Source organism: Canis lupus, chromosome 10 (genome assembly GCF_003254725.2).
Source record: "Canis lupus dingo isolate Sandy chromosome 10, ASM325472v2, whole genome shotgun sequence".
In the NCBI taxonomy this organism is placed as follows: Eukaryota; Metazoa; Chordata; class Mammalia; order Carnivora; family Canidae; genus Canis; species Canis lupus.
Genome location: NC_064252.1, coordinates 28828132 through 28846847, shown reverse-complemented (window position 1 = coordinate 28846847; position 18716 = coordinate 28828132). Strand labels below are relative to the sequence as shown.

The 18716-nt window shown below is 54.5% G+C and overlaps 1 protein-coding gene across 1 annotated transcript in view; it reads right to left on the bottom strand.

Moving 5' to 3' along the window:
* MYH9 (myosin heavy chain 9) overlaps positions 1 to 18716 on the bottom strand; it is a 91745-nt gene that overhangs the window by 37320 nt on the left and 35709 nt on the right. The window contains exons 3-5 of the mRNA XM_025461089.3: positions 16595 to 16751; positions 3077 to 3104; positions 2180 to 2273 (exon numbers count right to left, since the gene is read on the bottom strand). Of these exons, the coding sequence (XP_025316874.1) occupies positions 2180 to 2273; positions 3077 to 3104; positions 16595 to 16751 (279 nt within the window). The remainder of the gene's footprint in view (positions 1 to 2179; positions 2274 to 3076; positions 3105 to 16594; positions 16752 to 18716) is intronic.

Genomic DNA, 18716 nt, shown 5'->3' with positions numbered 1-18716 from the left:
CACTGGGTGGTGTTTCTGCCAGTGGCTTCCAAACTAGCACATAAAAAAGAGAGGGAGGAAGGGGAGGGGGAGCCAAAGGTCACTGCCCAGGCTACAGAAGTCTACCTGGAAAGTCCCTTCCCCCAAGCTGTGCCTTGCCAGGCTGCAGCTCTGGCCAAAGCCTGGCCTTCCCATGGCAAGGTGAGATTTGGGACATTCCAGTGAGTAGTCTCGGGACAAGCAACTGGGTCAATGCAAGGGAGAGCTCTCGCCCAGTGTATGCCATGATAGGTTCCAGAATACGAGAGCCACAAACCAAGTTTGAGCATCTTGGGCCCCAGCTGTGTGCAGAAAATCACTGTACGGATTCAGGCAATAAATCAACCCAACTGTCAATGGCCTTTACAACTGAGAGCCTGAGCAGTAATCGGAAGCCAGAGGCAACCTATTCAATCTCCCGGCTGGGGACAGAGTGCCTGTCACAGGCTACGACCTGAGACATAGAATGTGACAAGTTTGCTCCCACTTATCACCCCATCCCCAGCACACAGTCTTCTCCAAGCGGGGTGCCAGGGGCCAGTCGGCCCCTCTGCAGCGGGAGCCCCATGGGTCTCCATTCTTGCTCTGTAACTGTGGTCCCATCTCCCATCCTCCAGGGCAGGGACTCCAAGGTCACCCTCCAGAGACCCAGGAGCATGTGAGGCATTTAATAAATAGCTGGAAGATGAATCTGACTGCAAATTCTGAGAAGGAAAACCACAGCTAGGGGACTCCTAACCTCACAGTCCTGTGTTTAAAATAGGCCTCCTAAAAAGAATGGAAAATGGAGGTTGGAGAGAGAGAGCAAGAGAAATTTTATTGGTTTCTAAATATAACCCCTGACACCCCACGGAAAAAGATTCAGAATGTCTTGAGGAGTTTGGCATATGAAAAGTTACTTTTGGTTCAGTTCCAGAAGACTGTACTCATTAGGACATTCTGCAGGACACACCCCAGGTCTGCATGCAAAGAGACACACACCGCTACTTACTGACACGCTGTACACAGCTCCCCAGTAAGGGGGAGCCACAGAGAGACGGCGCAGGTACCCCCGATGGCTTGAGGGGACACCGTGGGCACTTAGACTTCACAAGGAAGCTTAAGAGTGTGTGCTTAGGAGAAAGAGAGAGAGCACCACACGGGCATGCTTTTGACCGATCACCCTGAGCCCTGGGAAGCTCCAGTGTGGGGCCTTCTGGGCGCAGCTCCTGACAGGCACACTGGTGGCGGGTGGGGGGCCAGCCATCTCCATCTGGTCCGGACACTGACCACGTGGGGCTCCAGGGGAGCAGATGCCCGTTCCACTGTGCCCCCTCCCCCCGGTCGGGGTTCTGCACGGGGCCTTATGGCTGCCGCGCGCGTGGGAACAGTGGGACTGGCCAGAGCTTCTGAGAACAGCTTCCGGGACAAGGCCCATACCCGCTCTGCAGGAGCTGACATTTCAGAGTGCACAAGAGGTCACCGTGTGTCACACACCCCCCTCCGCCCAAGACAGTCAGTGAGCCGAGCCTACAAGAACAGGTCTAGCCGCAGAAAGTGACAATGGTGTGGAGTGAAAAGCTGCTCAGGAAAAAAAATACATAATTCAAGGGCACACGATGGGCAGAACACGCATTCCCGGTGCAGAACGTGCAGTAAACGTGCAAGCTCACCTAGCGAGGACACTGCTGAGTTCGACCATAATCCATCAAGAGGGAGGGGGAGAAAAAGGGAAGTGAGATGACTTTCCAGTTGCCCTTCCTCTCTTCACTGGGGGAATGTCCACCCAGAGGCATTTCAACAGCGGGGGAAGAGAAGTGGGGATGCAAATGCAGGCCTGCCCGAGAGGCTTCGGGTCTCCATCAACTTGAGAACCAAGTTTTGGGATCTCTCTTCTGACCTCAGGGGTAGGAGGTCACACAGCAATTAGCTGCAGACCCCGGGAGGGCTGCTTCGCAAAACCCAGTGCTCTCCCGTTTCCAAAGCAACTCAGAAAGTTAGGAGGCTGGGGGAGAAGCGGACTGGCTACCACCGGACCCACTCCCAAGACGGCCACGCTGCAGCCGCCGGGAGAGTGGGACCAGCCTCTGCTCCAATTCCCAAAACGCTCCAAACCACAGCTCGTTAAATGCTCTTCCTCAGGAGGATCGGGCGCCTCCATGGGAGGAAGGCCCGCACTCACCTGATCCTTCTTGCTCTTGTGTGAGGAGGCCACGTGCGCCAGATACTGAATGACTTTCTTGGTGTTTTCTGTCTTGCCAGCTCCAGACTCACCCCTGCCGAGACAGCCACGAAAGTTCTCAGGGGAGACACGGCCAAATCCCCAAAGTCTGTCCCTTGCCCAACGTACCGCGCTCCACTATCTCCCACTTGCTGGCTATTAGTGGGGGACCCAACAACACCTAGCGGCGGGAAAGGGAAGATCTTGGCAGATGAATGCTGGGTTCTGGGATCCTCACTCTGGCCGCTTCCCATGGCCCTCGGGCAGCCGGACAGCAGTACAATCAAACACATTGCCTGCCCTGGTCACTTGGCAGCCCTCGTGTCCACAAGTCTCAGGCATCAGTTTTAGGTAGCTATTGACTCAGAGGCCAAAGGCACTTATACATGTCCCTTCGAAACCCCTTGAAGGAATGTTCTGTGCCATCAGCTCCCCCAGCAACAGGGTTTATTTATCTCCTTGTTCGGTTCAGAGGAGGGCAAGCAGCCCCAGTGTCTGCTGCAAAGCAGGTAAAGAAAGCCACTGTTCAGAGCCAGAAGGAATGTGTTCTGGAGGGGCCAGTCAGTTCCCAACTGTGCTTTGCTGAGAAGACTCCTGCCTCTCCCTGATACGAACCTCCCCGCACTGGGAACTGGCTCCTCCGAGGAGGGTGAGTCAGTCTTTGACCCTGAAATAAAGCTCATCCGTGCTGGGGGGCTGCCAAGAGCAAACTTACTACCTCAATTAAGACATATCCCTTGGGGAAGGAGTGGGGGCTTGACGGGGAATGTTACCCATTGGTCTGGGTTGGGGTAGGAGCCCTCAGAGTCAGAACAAATTGGGGTGACATAGGCCCCACCCCCAGGCAGAAACACTTACGTGCACAAAATGGACTGGTCCTCTCGGTCTGAAACAAAGGAAACATCACGTTAACTTCTACGGGATACAAAAGCCTCCCCCTTGGGCTTCCAAAGAGCGGCCCGTTTCACAGAAGCAGAAAGCCTTGACTACCACCCTTTGCGGAGGGTCCCGCACACCAGCCGGTGACACCCACCCAATGCCTCATTGGATGAGGGAGGGACATGGGCAGGTGGCAGGAGCTCAGACTGCCCACCCTCGCGCCTGCCCCACCCCTAAGAGGCCCCCTCCCAGGAAGCTCCCCGGGAATCTGCTGCACTGAGTATTGAGGGGTGGGGTATGCTCTGAACTGGGGCCGGGGACCCGTGTGCTCTGAACTGGGGCGGGGGTCCTTTGTGCTGTGAACTGGGGCGGGGGGGCCCCGTGTGCTCTGAACTGGGGCAGGGGAGACGTGTGTGCTCTGAACTGGGGCGGGGGGCCCTGTGTGCTCTGAACTGGGGTGGGCGCCACAGGGAGAGGAGGCCTGTGCAGGTGTGGGAAGTACCATCCCGACCTCACTCAAACAAGGATCACAGGTGAAGCGGCTGGGTGCGGGCTGGGGTAGACAAGGCTGGCTTTGCAGTGCATCGGCCCTCGGGGTGCGTGGGCCCCCCAGACACATTGATGGGTGCCCAGAGCCCCAGGCCCTTCGTGTGATGGGGAGGAGAGCACACATGCACGAAGCCCCCACGGTGTCTGGCACATGGGGGCCGTGACGCTGGTGCAGGGGCCGCATGGAAGGAACAAGATCACAGCTTCCGACTGGCCTCTGGGACAAGCTGGGTCTCGAGGCCCAACTGTTGGGATCTTTCAGCAACAGTCTCCAGCTGCACCTCAGTGAGCAAGGAAGGATATAAACAGCCCACTCCCCTCGCTGCTGCAAGAACAGTAACATCCACACTCTGCAAGCGAAGTTTGACAGAAATGCTTGCAGGTGTTTGGGCTGACCTGGTTCAGTGCCGGGGGGGGGGGGGGGGGGTGCAATTTTAAAGCAACAACTGAGAAGACAAACTTATTTTTTTCCCTCTTCATCCCACCCCATGTCATACCCTCAACTCCTTGGGGTCAAACCAGCCAAATCCTGGACCAGGCCACTTACTAATATTTGAGCTGCAGTGAGGCATTTCAACCTCATGTCTCAGTTTCCTTATCTATAGAGTAAATATGCTACTAGCTCCCTGGCAAGTTTAGCTTGGAAAACAGAAGTAACAGATGAAAAGAACCCGGCAAGGAAACAATGAACTCCACACATGGCTGCGGTTTACTTCTCCGTCATGAAGTCTCCACGATGGGTGGTGGTGGCACTGTCAGGGCAGTGGGAGTACTAGTCGAGGAGTCATAGGAGTACTAGTCGAGCAGTAACAGAAGAGTACTAGCTGAGGAGTAATAGGGAAGTAGCGGGTACTAGTCGAGGAATAACAGAAGACTAGTCAAGTAGTAATAGAGAAGTGCTAGCTGAGGAGTAACAGAAGAATGCTAGTGGAGGAGTGATAGAGGACTACTGGTCAAGCAGGAACAGAGGAATAGGAGCTAAAGAGTAATAGAGGAGTACTAACTGAAGGATAAGAGAGGAGTGCTAGCCAAGGAGTAATAAGCACTACTCAAGGAGTAATAGAAGACTACTAGCTGTGGAGTAATAGAGGAGGACTAGTCACTGTTAGCATTAGAGGTACTGCATGAAACCCAACGTTGGGGACCTGGAAGGACACCTGGAAGGACACGCTTACTAGCTGCCCCTGGCCGGCCAGGCCCTGCAGAATGGAACAATGGGGAGTGACTCATGGCTCCCTGTGTGCACAGCCTCAGGAGACGGATTTAGCCATTCAACACCAACAGAAAGCACTCAGCTGGGTCACCTGCTGGGTCACTTTCCTGGTCGCCAGGAAAGCCTCCAATGTGCCCACCTCAGCAAGCACAGGGGGCTGGGCATTCCTACCATCTCTGCCCCCATCTGACGGTCACTCGGGGCGGCGGGGGGGCGGGGGGGGAGAGGACATTCAGAACAAGAGGCAAATATGAGCCACACACCCGACACCAGTGGCAGCTGCTCCCATCCTCCCCCCAAGAAATCCACGGTGCAGGGGTGCAAGGGAACTCAGCCAGGCACCCTCATGCACGTACCGCACACCCAGCTCACCACTGTGGAACTGCCCAGAGCAGGCAACCTTGCTTCCCCACTCCCGGCCCCTGTCTCCACATTCCCACAAAACAGAGACCAGGTGGCCAGGGTTGCAGGAGCCTCCACAGCATCTTCATAAGACAGATGGGACGAGGCAGGGGCTGAGGGCTGGAAGACGGGGCAGTCACCATCACCTGCCCCCCCTCCAAAGACACTGTGGCAATTGGCACGGTCTGGAATGCGCAGGGCTGTGATCCCTGGGCCTGGCCTCCCCCGCTGCCCACCCCCCACCACCCCACCCCACCGCCCCGCGCCAGCCCCAGCTGCAGGCATGTTTAGTCACTGCTCCACAAGTGGGCAAGAATGTACCTGCACGTTCTGGCAAGCTGTAAGGCAGCAGCAGCCGATGCTACCATAAAAGGAAACATTCCCATCCCTTCCAGAAGGAACCGTTTTCCCAGGGCTGTCCAGGCCCCGTCCCTGGGATGGCTGGAATTCCTCTAATTGTGTGAGGAGGAGTCAGATGCTGGGCTGCTGAACAACAGGAAGCAGAGCCCCACAAACACACACATACACACACACACACACACACAGACGTGGACAAGCTGCACGAGGACGCAGAGACAAAGATGCGCATGAGCACAGGCAACACACATGAGCACATACAAGCACACATGTAAACACGGACACGTGGCGGGGGCACGCAGGAGCCTGCGCACCTGCACGTCAGTACATACACAGAGGCCTGCATGCGTTTCAATTTCCAAACTGAGACCCAAATTCTATGCAATTTACATCCACCCCACCACCACCACTCCCTCTGCTCCTGACCTTTCACCTCCAATCCCTGAAGCATGACTATCGACACAACCCAAAAGGATACACGCCCATACTTTCATTTTACACTTTAAAGAAGCGTCAGTTCACTTTGCCAGAATATTCTTGTGGGCAAATGCTTTTGCAGGGGAAAATTGATGGAGGCCCCTCTCATCACCTCAGCTCTTATCCCCACTGCTTGGCACCCCAAATCCACCTGTCTACAGTGAAGGACACCGTGGCCCCGTGAGTCTGGAAAGGCCCGTTCAGTTCTTACAGTGAGTCTGGGTCCGTCATCTTGTGGCCTCACCACAACCTGAGAGTGAATAAGGCAGGCACCGTCCCTGTTGTACGTGTCTCTTCTCACAGTGCTTCTGGGCTTGCTCCTGAGCTCTGAAGCAACTGTTCCCGGTACTGAATGGTCAAAATTCTCAGCCGCCAACAAGCTCTCTGCCTCAGTTTACTCTGCCACACTCCAGTGCATTCCAGCGGGGACCCTCCCGAACACCCACTCCCTCAGCCCCTCCCCACACGGTCACCTCACGGCACACACACTCCAGGGCTCAGTCTGCTCTGTTGTGACTGAAGTCCTCCTTTGGGCCTATGAGACTGAAGGCTTGTTTGAAAATGCCCTTCCTTCCGCCACACCAGGAGACAGACAGCCAGACAGGAACCTCATGGCCCAGAACCATGGAGGACACCCACCAGAGACAACTCAGTTCTGGGAAACGGGTTCCTTCCTGGAATGAAGGCATGTTAGCCTGCCAGAGGCCCCAAACCCATCCTGCCTGGTCCCTAACTTGGTGGGAGTTGAGTAGAGACAGGACACGAATCTCTCTATGGTGATTTTCAACTCTTTAAGAGAAGCAGCAGCCTTGCCTCAGATACAATCTTCTCGAATTCCTCATTTGAAGAACAGGAGATGAACACCAGAGCTGCCTGCATAATGGAGACAGGGTTCATCAGAGCACCCTTAGCAGACCACTGTCCAGGCATGCAGAGCAGTGCCAGAAGAGAGAGGACAGAGATTCCCACTCTGCACTCCCCATGGAGATGCCTGGCCCCTTGACCTCTCAGAACCAGAGGCCAGGGCATCACCAGCAGGGCTGTTCTAAGGACTGAATGACATCGGTGCCTGAAGCATGCAGAACAGCCCAGGTGCCTGGAAACATTGTCCTTAATAACCCCAGGCCTTTTGCACCTCCAGAGCTCTGCACTGTGCACCATCCCCCAAACAACAACAAAAAGGTTTTAAGTTACATGTTCAGCGATGAGGCCATTCCCTCTCCTGATTTTATTTTAAACCCCAAGCCCCCAGAGACCTTTCGGAGCTGATGGACATCCAATGCAGACAGGTGTTTCCAACCAGCTCAGAAGGCCCAACGCAGGTGGGAGGAGGGGAAACCTGACCACAGGTCTCTCACCCCAGGTACAGACGTATGCTAGGGGCTTTATTTATCGTTCACTTCCTCAGCAAGAGGAGCTGCTGATTCTTGTCCATAAAAGGCCACAAGGCTCGCAGAGTGGTGACATCAGCCCCAACAGGAAGTACAGAAGGAAGAGACCGGGCCTGGTCCACCAACAGCCGCTGCCGGGACTGACTCATCAAACTCGGAGATAAAACCTCTCGGGCCTCCTGCGGACCTGCTCTTGGAGGCACACCTGGATGAGCACTGTGCCCTCAGGATCTGTCTTCAGGCCAACCAGGCTTGATCAATGGCCGTGGGCCAAGAAAAAGGGAAAGCAAAGGGCAGGTTCAGGTTGGCTGACACACCTGCGTGGGGTGAGGCTGACGGGGTGACGCACGACCAACAGGCCTACACTTTCCATCACCCTGGGGTCGCTCACTGGGCTAACTCTTGCTCCTTGTCGCCTGGGACAGGAAGCATCAGGCTGCCCAGGGCAAATCCCTGGGCTCCAGAGTCAGTTCTCCCCAGACTCCCATGAGCGTCAGGATCTCATGGGCCAAAACGCAAAGTCTTTCACCAGGTTCAAACTGTGGAAAGACCTGTGGGTTCAAGCTCAGAACTCAGGGGGCTGGGAAGGCCCGGGGCCACCAGCACTCCTGCCCCAGGCTGCAATGAAAGAGCTGTCCACTCTCTCAGAAGTGTTGGGGGCCTTATAAACTCATCTGGGACTCTGCCCAGAGCCAGCCCCATTCACGAGCTTGGGCTATAGGCACCTGGGGACAAGTAGGGAGGTGAGAACAGTAGGTACAGCTGGCGCTCCATGTTGGCACAGGCTGCACACCGACGCCAAGCCCCAGGCCCCCTGGGTCATGGAGCCTCTGGCAGCCTGCTTGCGGAGCCACCCACTGCCCCTGGCTCCTGAGCACGCAGCGTGGTTGCCAGCAATGTCCTCTCTAAGGCACAAAGGTAGGCCCAGACCAGGGAGATGCTGGCTCAGCAGCAACCCCAGCAGGAACACAGCTGGACTTGGCCCAGAGTCTCCACCCACACCCTCCCCCAGGTGAGGCCGTGTGTGAACCCCACTGAGGCGGCCCACGTCTCTAGTCCCAGGAGGCCAAGAGGCGGAGAACAGGCACCTCCCCCAGCAGGCACCCTCGATAATTAGAAAGAAGCCCCAGGGGCTACACTTACAACTTTCATTATGGTAGAGGGCAGGCGAGGTCCCAAACAAGCCCTCTCTCAGCCAAAATGCACCCAGCCACTCACACAAGCCGAGCTGAGCTGCCGAGCTCCCGGTACGCAGGGACACCTGCCAGGAACCACTGCTGGCTGCTCAGACACCTTGTCCATGGGCAGGGCTGGGAGTGAGAACGTTCTCTGTGTGGGGCTGCTGCTGAGACAGCTCAGACAGGTTTGTCAGGGTGGAGGGAAATTCAAAAGTCACATGTGAGTGCAGACAGCCCACAGCAAACACCACTGGGATGCTCAGAGAGACCAGACCTGGAGGTCGGTCTGCTTTGCTCTTGAACCACATTCCCCTTGGGGAGCAATAGGAAAGAGAGAGGGCACCTGGGTGGCTCAGCGGTTGAGCGTCTGCCTTCAGCTCAGGGTGTCATCCTGGGGTCCTGGGATTGAGCCCTGTATTGGGCTCCCCACAAAGAGCCTGCTTCTGCCTCTGCCTGTCTCTGCCTCTCTCTGTGTGTGTCTCATGAAAGATAAAATCTTAAAAATAAAAAAAGGAGTCCCAGCGGAGTCCCAGACAAGCCCCAGTCCACAGCTCTGCAGAGCGTAGGAAGGAAGACCAACAGGACACTGAGAACAAGGTGGACAGTACCAGGCAAAGCTCTGGCTTTGCGAAATGCCCTTGGGATGAGTTTCATCAGGCTTGTTGGAGAATGGCAGGAACATCTGTGCCAGGAGGTGAACAGTAATGGCACGGAGAGACACATCCTAAAGAAGCCAGGCGCTCCCGTCGCCTTGACGAGGGTCGATCAAATGAAATGAACAGTGTGTTGGTAACTGCTAGGCGAGAATTTGCTCCCAGGGCACAACCTCTGTCCTTGGCTTTCAGCTTAGACCTTGGCCCTGCTGTATTTGTGGACTGGCTTCAGGGTGGAGACCAGATCTTCATCGAGTCACAAAGTCTGGCTGGCATGACATGCAGGGCCCCGGTCAGTATTGACTGTCGCCCAAAGGAGCACCAAGGGTCCTCAGAGTTTTCTGCAAAGGGGGACACTGGGCCAACAGCCTTGGTCCAGACCAGAAGAATTTTACAGAAGCCACTTAAAGAATCCTTACTTTCATGCCTGCAGACTTTGAGCACTGACTTTTCTCTTTAGACAATTAGTCCTGTTCTCATCTGACAGCTTAATTCCAGAAATCGGGCAGGGGGAAGGAAAGCAACCCTTTATTCTGAACACACCAACATTCAGTCCTGACCTATTGGAACACGGCTCTGCTGGAGTCTCAGAGCCAGAACCTGAGAGAACAGGAAAAACGGCGGTAAGCAGGGTTCACAGGCAGCCTGGGAGGAGCACGTCCAGGGGGCATTAAGAGCACAAAGCGGCTCAGCCATTACTGATTGTGCAGGTGACTTCTGGTTGTTTGGGGGTGAGGGGTGGTAACAGAGATGCCACGTCTTCGACCACCCTCAAAATTTCAGTTCCTGAAGAGCGCTTCATGCTTGTCCCCCACTTCAGGTGGCCTGGTGCAAAGCACAGCAGGCCTACTGGGTTGAAATTAAAAAACCAAACAGAAAAGTAAGCCAAAATAAAGCTGAATCCTTGAAAAGGATCCGTGAGCCACAGATTCCTCTTCTAGAAAGAAGATTTTACAGAAATGAGACTGGCAGGCATGACCACATCATAACTAAGCAGCCTCGTTCCAAGGAGCAGGCTTTGCTTCTGGGGGCCTAGCAGGGCAGTGGTCCGGGTTCTGCTGGGCCCAGGGCTAGGGTCACAGGCCCCCCACCCCGGGTCCCCACCACACATGGCCAGAGGATCCCTTCAGTGTCACTCAAGGGCTGCCTCCCAAGGGCACGTCGTTCCCCTGAGGCCCCCCCTGAAGCCACGTGGGCCCACGGACGTCCTGCAGCCTGCTTGGGGCCGCAGACGAGACGGGACAAGTCCGAGGCCGCGTCTGCCTGCGCACGCCCGTGTGCTACGCGGCCCTGCAGGGAGGCGCCTCTGACAAGTCACTTCCTGTGTGTGCTGCCACCCGGAGCCCCGGCTCTCACGGGCCTCCTGGAGATGAAGAAGTCCGCCTGGAGGAAGCATTTGGTTATCACCTGCATTAAGCGAGTGGGAGCGTGGAGGGAAGGAATGCAGTGCAGGGAGGGCAGGGGCGGTTCGATCAAGAGGCTGCATTTCCAGGCGCTCCCCACTACCTTCCAGGGGGCGCTCGTTATGGCCCGGCACCGTCCACACACACCTTGGGTCATCCCTGCAATAACCCTCCAAGGAAGTAGGCGTCACTAAGCCAAGAGGCCACAGGGCAAGGAAGGCTCAGTGAAAGTGGCCCCCTAGTCCACAGGGACCGACAGAGCCAGGCCCCGACCCAAATCCAGTGCAAACCCAGCTCGCTCTTCCTCACACACGTCTTGCTCCCAAGGCAAGTTGCTCCTCAGGCTGAGGCTTACAGAGGCCCAGCAAACTGGTGCCGGTGACTTTACTTGTGGAGGAGCTGGGTCATTGGCCAAAGCCCCTCACACTTTGCCCCAGCCCCCGGGCTAGGTGGGGCTCCCTGCCCGGGGCTCGCTTGCTCTCTCTCTCGAGTTCATCTCCCTGCCTCTCAGGACCTCCTCCCGTTGGGCCAGGCCTGGTGAGCACACAGTGACCATGTGCGGCCGGGAGCGCGCCCCTCTGGGGTGGGCCAACGCGGCACCCGCGGCCTCCACGGCACAGACGGGCACTCGGGGCCTGGCTCCGGACCTCCCCGCAGACAGCGGGCCCTTTGTGTGCGGCGGCGGCGGGCAGGGCTCGCTGGCAGGGCCCGAGCCTCCTGGCGGGTGCATTCCTGCTCAAGTGGAGTCATCACATCTGTGGCTGCCTCAGCCGCCGGTCCTGGTGAGTGTGCTCGCAGTCATGCTTCACTGTACCCTTGAAGCATTTCCCCAGCGCCTCACCCACACCGTGCTTCCCACCCTCAAGAAGGCCTTGGAAAGCAGACAGCTCCCCAGAAGCAACTGGCAGGGAGAATGTGCAGAGGGAGTGAGGGCCTGCAGCCAGCCGGCGGGCCAGCAGTCCTCCAGACACAGCCAGAGGACCTGGGGCAGCAGCCCCAGGGGACAGGCACCAGGGTGGCAATCGGGAGACCGTGGTTTCTGGGGCTGACTCTGCGGGCCCTGGACAGGGCAAGTAGATCTTTATTTCTGGCCCGAAGCCTTCGGATGTGAGGCTAGTGCTAGAACTCTACCCCTTGTTTGCCCTCAAAGGTTAGTCAACCAACTGACAGAACGTGGACACGCAGTGGACACCGGGCCACTGCTTGGTGACCAGCCGCTTCCGGCGCAGCTTCCACCGAGCAGCAGGGGTGGGACTAGCACAGAGTCAAGGGTTAAATAGTTCTCAGATTAGGTTAGGCCTGGAATGAAAGCAGACCCTGCTGCCACTCCCCCAGAAATGCTGGGAGCTCATTAAAATACCATGAAGTCACCGAAAGTGAACCAAACCTGGCATTTTACCTAATCAACATTGAGGTTTTCTGCTAGTCTCGCTGGGGAGAGAACAGTGCGCAAGTCGGATTCTTCAGTGGGTGGGTTCTCCTTTCAGAACCCACATACACCCTTACCCCCAGAGGGAGACCCTGGAAGGCCAGGTCCCAGAGGAAGCCAGGAGCGCCATTTCCCAACCAGGTCACACCTTTTATAGACCATGCGCTGCTCCTGCCCTGGGACACACCCCCACGCCCCACAGGGCTGCCGCTGCCCAGAGAGGGACAGCCACACAGAGTTCATGCCCATCCTCAGTGTGCCTTTACAGAATCCCAAGGAACGGTTCAATCCCCAAGGCAGGAAGACCCATTACTGGCCAGGACAACAAATTAACCAAAGGGAAAAGCCAGGGTTGGAAGGGTAAACCAACCAAGTTACCACGGGACTTTAATTAAACCCAAGGTTGAGGATTAAAACAAACAAAACTGCCAGGCACGTCTGGGCTGCCCTGGAACCGCTTATTGACACATACCTGCCAGCCTTTCCACAGGATCCGACCTCTGCAGTGCCTTCCCCGCCACCCCTGGCCTCAGTGGCCACACCTTCCCCTCAACTCGCAAGACACCTGACACCTGCTGAAGCCATGCTGGCACCAGGTGTAGGTAGCAGCTTGTCTTGTCATATAGCCATGGCCCCAGATGTCTGGGTACAAACACGTCTCATCCCTCCCCCTGGACTGCCAGGGCCTCCAGTGCCAGAATAATGTACTAGACCTCTTGGTATTCTGGCACTTTCTATGTCCTATCTCCATGGACTCCTCCAGCGCGCCAATGCTGCCATGCCCCATCCCGTGCCCATGGCAGACAGCACTAATCTATCCCAACATTCCTTGGCTTTGAGTCTTGGATCTTTGACATGCCAGGCCCAGAGGTACTACTGATCCACAGGAGTCGATACTCAATAAAAATAATCTGCAGTGCTTGGTCCAGTGGTGCTCAAGTGGGGGCACTTCAGCCCACCCCTGCCCACCTTGGGAAATTTGGTAGCAAGGTCTGCAGACATTTCTGGTTGTCACCAGAAGAAGGAGGGAGCTGCTGGCATCTAGTAGGTAGAGGCCAGGTTGCTGCTAAATATCCTACAATGCATAGAACAAGCCCCCCACACCCAAGGGAGGATTCTCCGGCCCCAAAGCCAAAGTCCGCCAAGTTTGAGAAACCCTGGCTTACTTAGTCTGATACACGCGCAGAGTGACCATATGATTTATCATCCAAACTGGGCAGCTTTTCAAAGTGAAAAATGAATACTAATACTAACTACAGGACAAGCGGCACTCATCAGGACTCACAGATGAAAGACAGGGAGGCCCCAGGAACAGGCAAAAGGAGCTCATCTCATAAAAGTCCCCAGACAAAGACACCAACTACCTTATTTGGCAGAGTAAGTGCTAGTATGCCATAAGCCACAGGCAGCTCAGGGAGGAAACCCTTTTCTAGTTCCCGTTTAGAGAAAAAGCAAAAAAGGAACTAACTGTGCTTTTTAAGAGGTGAGGGGCAGAGAACACCCCTGTTCTCCCCACAGAGCCTGTGCTAAGAAGCATCCTAACAGCCACTGACCCTGAAGCATCACTGTCCACACCTGACTTAGGGCGACAACCACAACTCCTCTCAAGAACTTTCTTTGCTTAGTGAACCACCTTATCCTTAACAGGAGAGCCAACTTCTCTTAAATAACTTCCTCTCTGCTCCAAGGGAAAAAAAACCTGTTGCTAAGTGCTTTGCAGGTCAGCTGTAAACAACGAGAAGGGATTTGGAAATGTTCTCAGTAGGTCCCCACGGAGGCTAATGGCTGCACCAAGTCCGGCATTCATGAAGGAGGGGAGGGAAAGGCTCGCAGGCTGAAGGTCAGAGATTACAGGGACCCAGCACCCCCACAGATTATTAAAAAGAGGCACCAGCACCTCTGGCTTCCTGGGTCCAGAATGGATTTCCATCCCTGGTCTCCAAAGAATGAAACACCTTCCCGCTTGCTCTCATAATTTGGGGAGCTCATGGCTTCCTGTCAAGGCCATTCCGCTATGGCCAAGACTCTCTGGTCAACACAAAGGAAAGCTCCAGCCTTCTGCAGATCGCTCTCTTTATTTCAATGACCTCCAACCTACAGAGCTGACTTTTGGCCCTTTAAATGTTTTTGTCGTTGGATAAAAATTGGTCAAATCTCTTCAAGAAGGAGTCATGCAGACTGTCGGAAGAAAGGCTGGGAGTCCAGTTCCCAGAACTCCAGCCGCTGTTGTCACGCTCTGCATCATGACATTGTTCTTGCGATAATGGCTTGCCTGACAGTCAAGGAAGCCGATGTGCTAGAAAACCATTCAAATCCAGGATCCAAGGATGGGAACATGCCCTAATTCAGCAGCACAGGGCTCAGGAAGACTCCAGGGTGAATTTGCACCGGGCCAATTAGCACAGCTAGGAGAAAACTGACTCATAACCTCTAGAGACACAGACTCAGGGTCTTCTGGAATCTCACAGAATGTTCTCCAACCAGATTGCTTTAGTTAGCACTTTGAAACACACATCCTACTTTAAAACTAAAGGGCTGGCTTCCTCCAGAAATTTTCATAGACATAAACATAAGCCAAAGGCTAGGCCCAACTTGTACGTCCTGCATAATTCATCAAGCTTGGCAATGAAATGCCTTCCCCACAACACCGTGCAGAACGAGACAGACTTGCTCACTGTCCCTTCAAACCGCTACACCAGGGACTGACTCTGCTAATACAACAAGGTTCTCTACCACCACTGCCCAGCTTCACTGCAATTTTAAAGAAAAAAAAATATGCACATGTACGAGGATTTGGAAAACCACTATCGATATGAAGTCATGAGAATTCAGCCCTGCCTGGAAGTTGGGCTTGACTGGGAATTACACGAAATGCCACCACATGCCAAGCATTCAGCTGAGCTCAAGAATATATAGGTGACATGGGCCCTGTCCATGTCTAGGAGAGAAAACCAAATGTGTAAACACCTAAGTCAAAGTATCACTAAATCAAAAAAAAAAAATAAAAAATAAAAAATAAAAAAAACAAAGTATCACTAAATCTAGCCCAGATATCCTCCCTGGAAGGCAGGAAAGCTTTAGTCTTATGTTTAACAAGAGATTAGGGACCTGCCAGGCATTGCAAGTAGTTGGCATGGGCAAGGTGGCTGGACGCAGGAAGGCCCGGGAGAAAAATGTAAGCAGGTCCATGTGGCAGGAAAGTCAGAGGAAGGCAGGAAGCCAATTACAAGGGCGCTGTTTGTGGCTAGTGGGTTCTGGGGTTACCTCTGGGGCCATGAGGAGCCTTTTCGAGTTTTTTTCAAGATTTCAAATCAAGGAGTTTGATCAGATTTGCATTCTAGAAAGATGACCCTCTGCTGAAAGTAGAGGGAGGGCTCTAAAAGTGAAGGTTAAGAGGTCACAGCAACAGTGCAGGCGAAAACCGTTGGGAGGCCATAACTGAGGTCATGGCCACAGGATAAAAGAGGGGCAAGGCGGTGAGAAATATGGAAGGAGATTAAATCTATAGGCAGTGCTAATGGACCCGAGAAAAGGAGGTAGAAAGAGAGCAGAGAGGGGAGGAACAGCCAGGTTCCGGACCTGGGTGGCTGGAGAAACGGCAGCCCGAAGCAAAGGGAGCTGCTGAGTCCCAGTCCTCAGCCAGAATGTGCTGGCAAAGCCATTCGAGCGGATGTGTCCAGCATCCAGAGGAATACAGGAGCGAGCGATGAGGCCCTAAGGGGCACCAATGCGCAGAGGCAAGAGAGGGGCAGGAGAGAACCATGCAGAGGGCCAGGCACCGATTTGGAGAACCAGAAAGAGGGTCACACAGGAAGGAAGGGCTTTCCAAAGGACTGGTCAAGATTGTCCAACGCTGGGGAGAGGTTAGGTAAGAGAAGAACACATGAGTACCGTGGATTTAGCAATGCAGAAGGGAGGGTAACCTTTGTCGGACAATCTGCAGAAGGGGTGAGGGAGGCCTGTGGAGCAGGCACTTCCTCTACAAAGCTCCACTATGATCAGAGAGACAGCAGAGACAAACCAGAGGAGGTGCAGAACCCAGGAGAGATTTGGTGTCTGTTTCTTAATGATAGGAAAAACTCAAGCATGTTTCTCGACCATGGGGAAGGAGCAAGAAGAAAAGATATGAAAAGCCAGGAGGAAAGGGAGTAACTGGTAGAAGAAGGGGCCTGGAAGTGAGGAGACTGGCACAGAGTCTGGACAAGAATGAGAAATAGCAATAATTAGGAATTGTATTTTTTTAAAGCTTCTAGAACACTCTCTCAACATATAAACACGTCCTTTGATAGCCATTGACCTTGGTTCTCACACACCAGCTCAGAGGTCTCCATAATGCACGGCGCCACCACCAGATCACTGTGACACTGAATGTGAATGAGCACCTGCAACGGTGTCCATGAGGCTGCAGGTGAAGACTCAGCCACCAGGAAGGCCGAGGCACTCACCTTGCATCATACTCCTGTAGGCGGTGTCTGTGATGGCATAGATGTGGGGGGGCATCTCATGCCTCTTCTTGCCCTTGTACATTTCCACGATCTCTTCGGAGTAGATGGGCAGGTTCTTATAAGGATTGATGACCACACAGAACAGGCCTGAATAGGTCTAAAGAAAAGAGGAGCAAACAGAAATGGGTTAGGAAGTCTTGGTTCTTGATAGCGTGCAAACTTCTGTGGCAAAGTTCCTGCCAACAAGGGCCGGGAGTCAGGCTGACGTGAAAGCACCCCCTACAGCCCCTCGCTCCCTGTGCCCTGCCCTGCTGCAGGTGTAGCGGCGCCCACCACCAGCTCTGCGTGTTGGGTGAGGGTCCTCCCTCAACTGCGTGATCGCTGTCAGCTTTGCATGCCAACAAGCTGGTGCCTCGGGCGAGATCCGCACACAGCAAGACAGTAGAAATCCGGTTACAAAACTCAGATCCGAGGACAGTAAGAGATGTGTCTGTCATCGTGAGAGGCAGAGAGAAAAGGATTCAGCTGCAGCAAGCAAACTGCAGAAACACCAAGTGTTCTGCCCTGAAGGCCTCTCATGAAGATATTCAAGCCTCAACTTCTCCAGCACTGAGAAAAACTCATGGCCCACCCCACCCAACCAGATCTTCTGTGGGAGAGGACATATTACAGACAGCTCTCTCCCTCAAATCTTCTGGAGACATTCACATGGCAATCCCTCAAAAACTCAAAGATCATTTCCCCGTCCCCTGTGAGCCTTCTCCAAGACGCGAGTCTCCTCTGAAGGGGAGCCCACTTAGCCAACACCCTTGATGTGAGGCACCCCAAAACACACCCACCCAGTACTCCAAGGCTGATCTGACCAGGTTAAAAAATCAGACCCCAGGGTCAGATGTCCTGAGTTCCAATCCCAGCAAGGCAAGTTTCTTAACCTCTCTCCCTTCCGTTTTTCAATCTCCAAAATGGGGACAGACCCTCGGCTGCCTCACAGAGTAGTTATCAGGATTGACACAGCACCCAGCACAGCGCTGTGAGCAGGTCAGGAGAGCAGATGCCAGCGGCAACCATCTAGACAGATCTTCCTTCAGTGTCTTATGGTCAATTCACATTAATTTGTGACTACTCTTTCCCTAATAACCTGCTTCTTTTTCTTCCAAGATCCTTCTTCCTGGCCGAAGAAGAAGAAGAAGAAGAAGAAGAAGAAGAAGAAGAAGAAGAAGAAGAAGAAGAAAAGAGACCCCTCACAAGCTGGGCAAGACTCCTGAGACCACCCAGGTGGCAGGTGTTCATCTGGGGGGTGCAGCTGTCTTTAACCCTCCAGAGCAACCCAAGCACCCTCTTCTGAGGACAATGCACCAAAGGACCGGAAGCAGCCGCGCAAAGCCAAGATTCACACACACCTATGGCCCTTGACTCTGTGGAGTGACAGCTGAGGGTCAGGAGGCAGTTCAAGGCAGAGCTGGGAGCAGCCCTGGCTCTCCTGCCACCACCAGTGCAGAGCATCCTGGTCAGGGGCCAGTTCTCTGCACCCGTGTCTTTCTGTTTGCGTCATGATATCACCTCACTGTCTGGGGCTGTGCCCCTCAATCCTACAGCAGCCAACACCTAAGGGCGCTGTGCTATGGGCCAACCCGGCCCCCTCCAGCCCCGGCCTCCCTAGTCCTGTCCAAACAGAAGATGGATCTAGTGGCTGAACCTAAAGACAGGTTCCACACAGGAACCAGTCGGGAGGACAAAGGCCCTTCCCAGCCTGGGCCAAGAGCAATGGCACTTGGACTTTGCAAGCAGAAGTTAAACACAGGAAGCAGAACTGGGGAGGGACCCAGTAACCTACAGCGGCCTGCGTGCAGAAGAGCAGCCAAGTTTGCAAATGACCAAGTGTGTTTGGCTGCCTCTTCTGTTTGGAGGCGGGGACTCGGGGCTCTCTGCTTTTCTTTCTTCCTGGGATAATCGGTCATTTGCCTTCCCTCCAACTACTTTTTCACGAGGGACGGGGGAAAGCTCCAAGGCAAAGCAGTCTGCACGTGGTGCTGGCCACCTGCAGCGCGGGTTATCACAGGCAGATGAGAGAAAAGCGGGAGACTTCTGGTTTTTCCCTGGGGGGCAGGGATGAAGAGGAAGG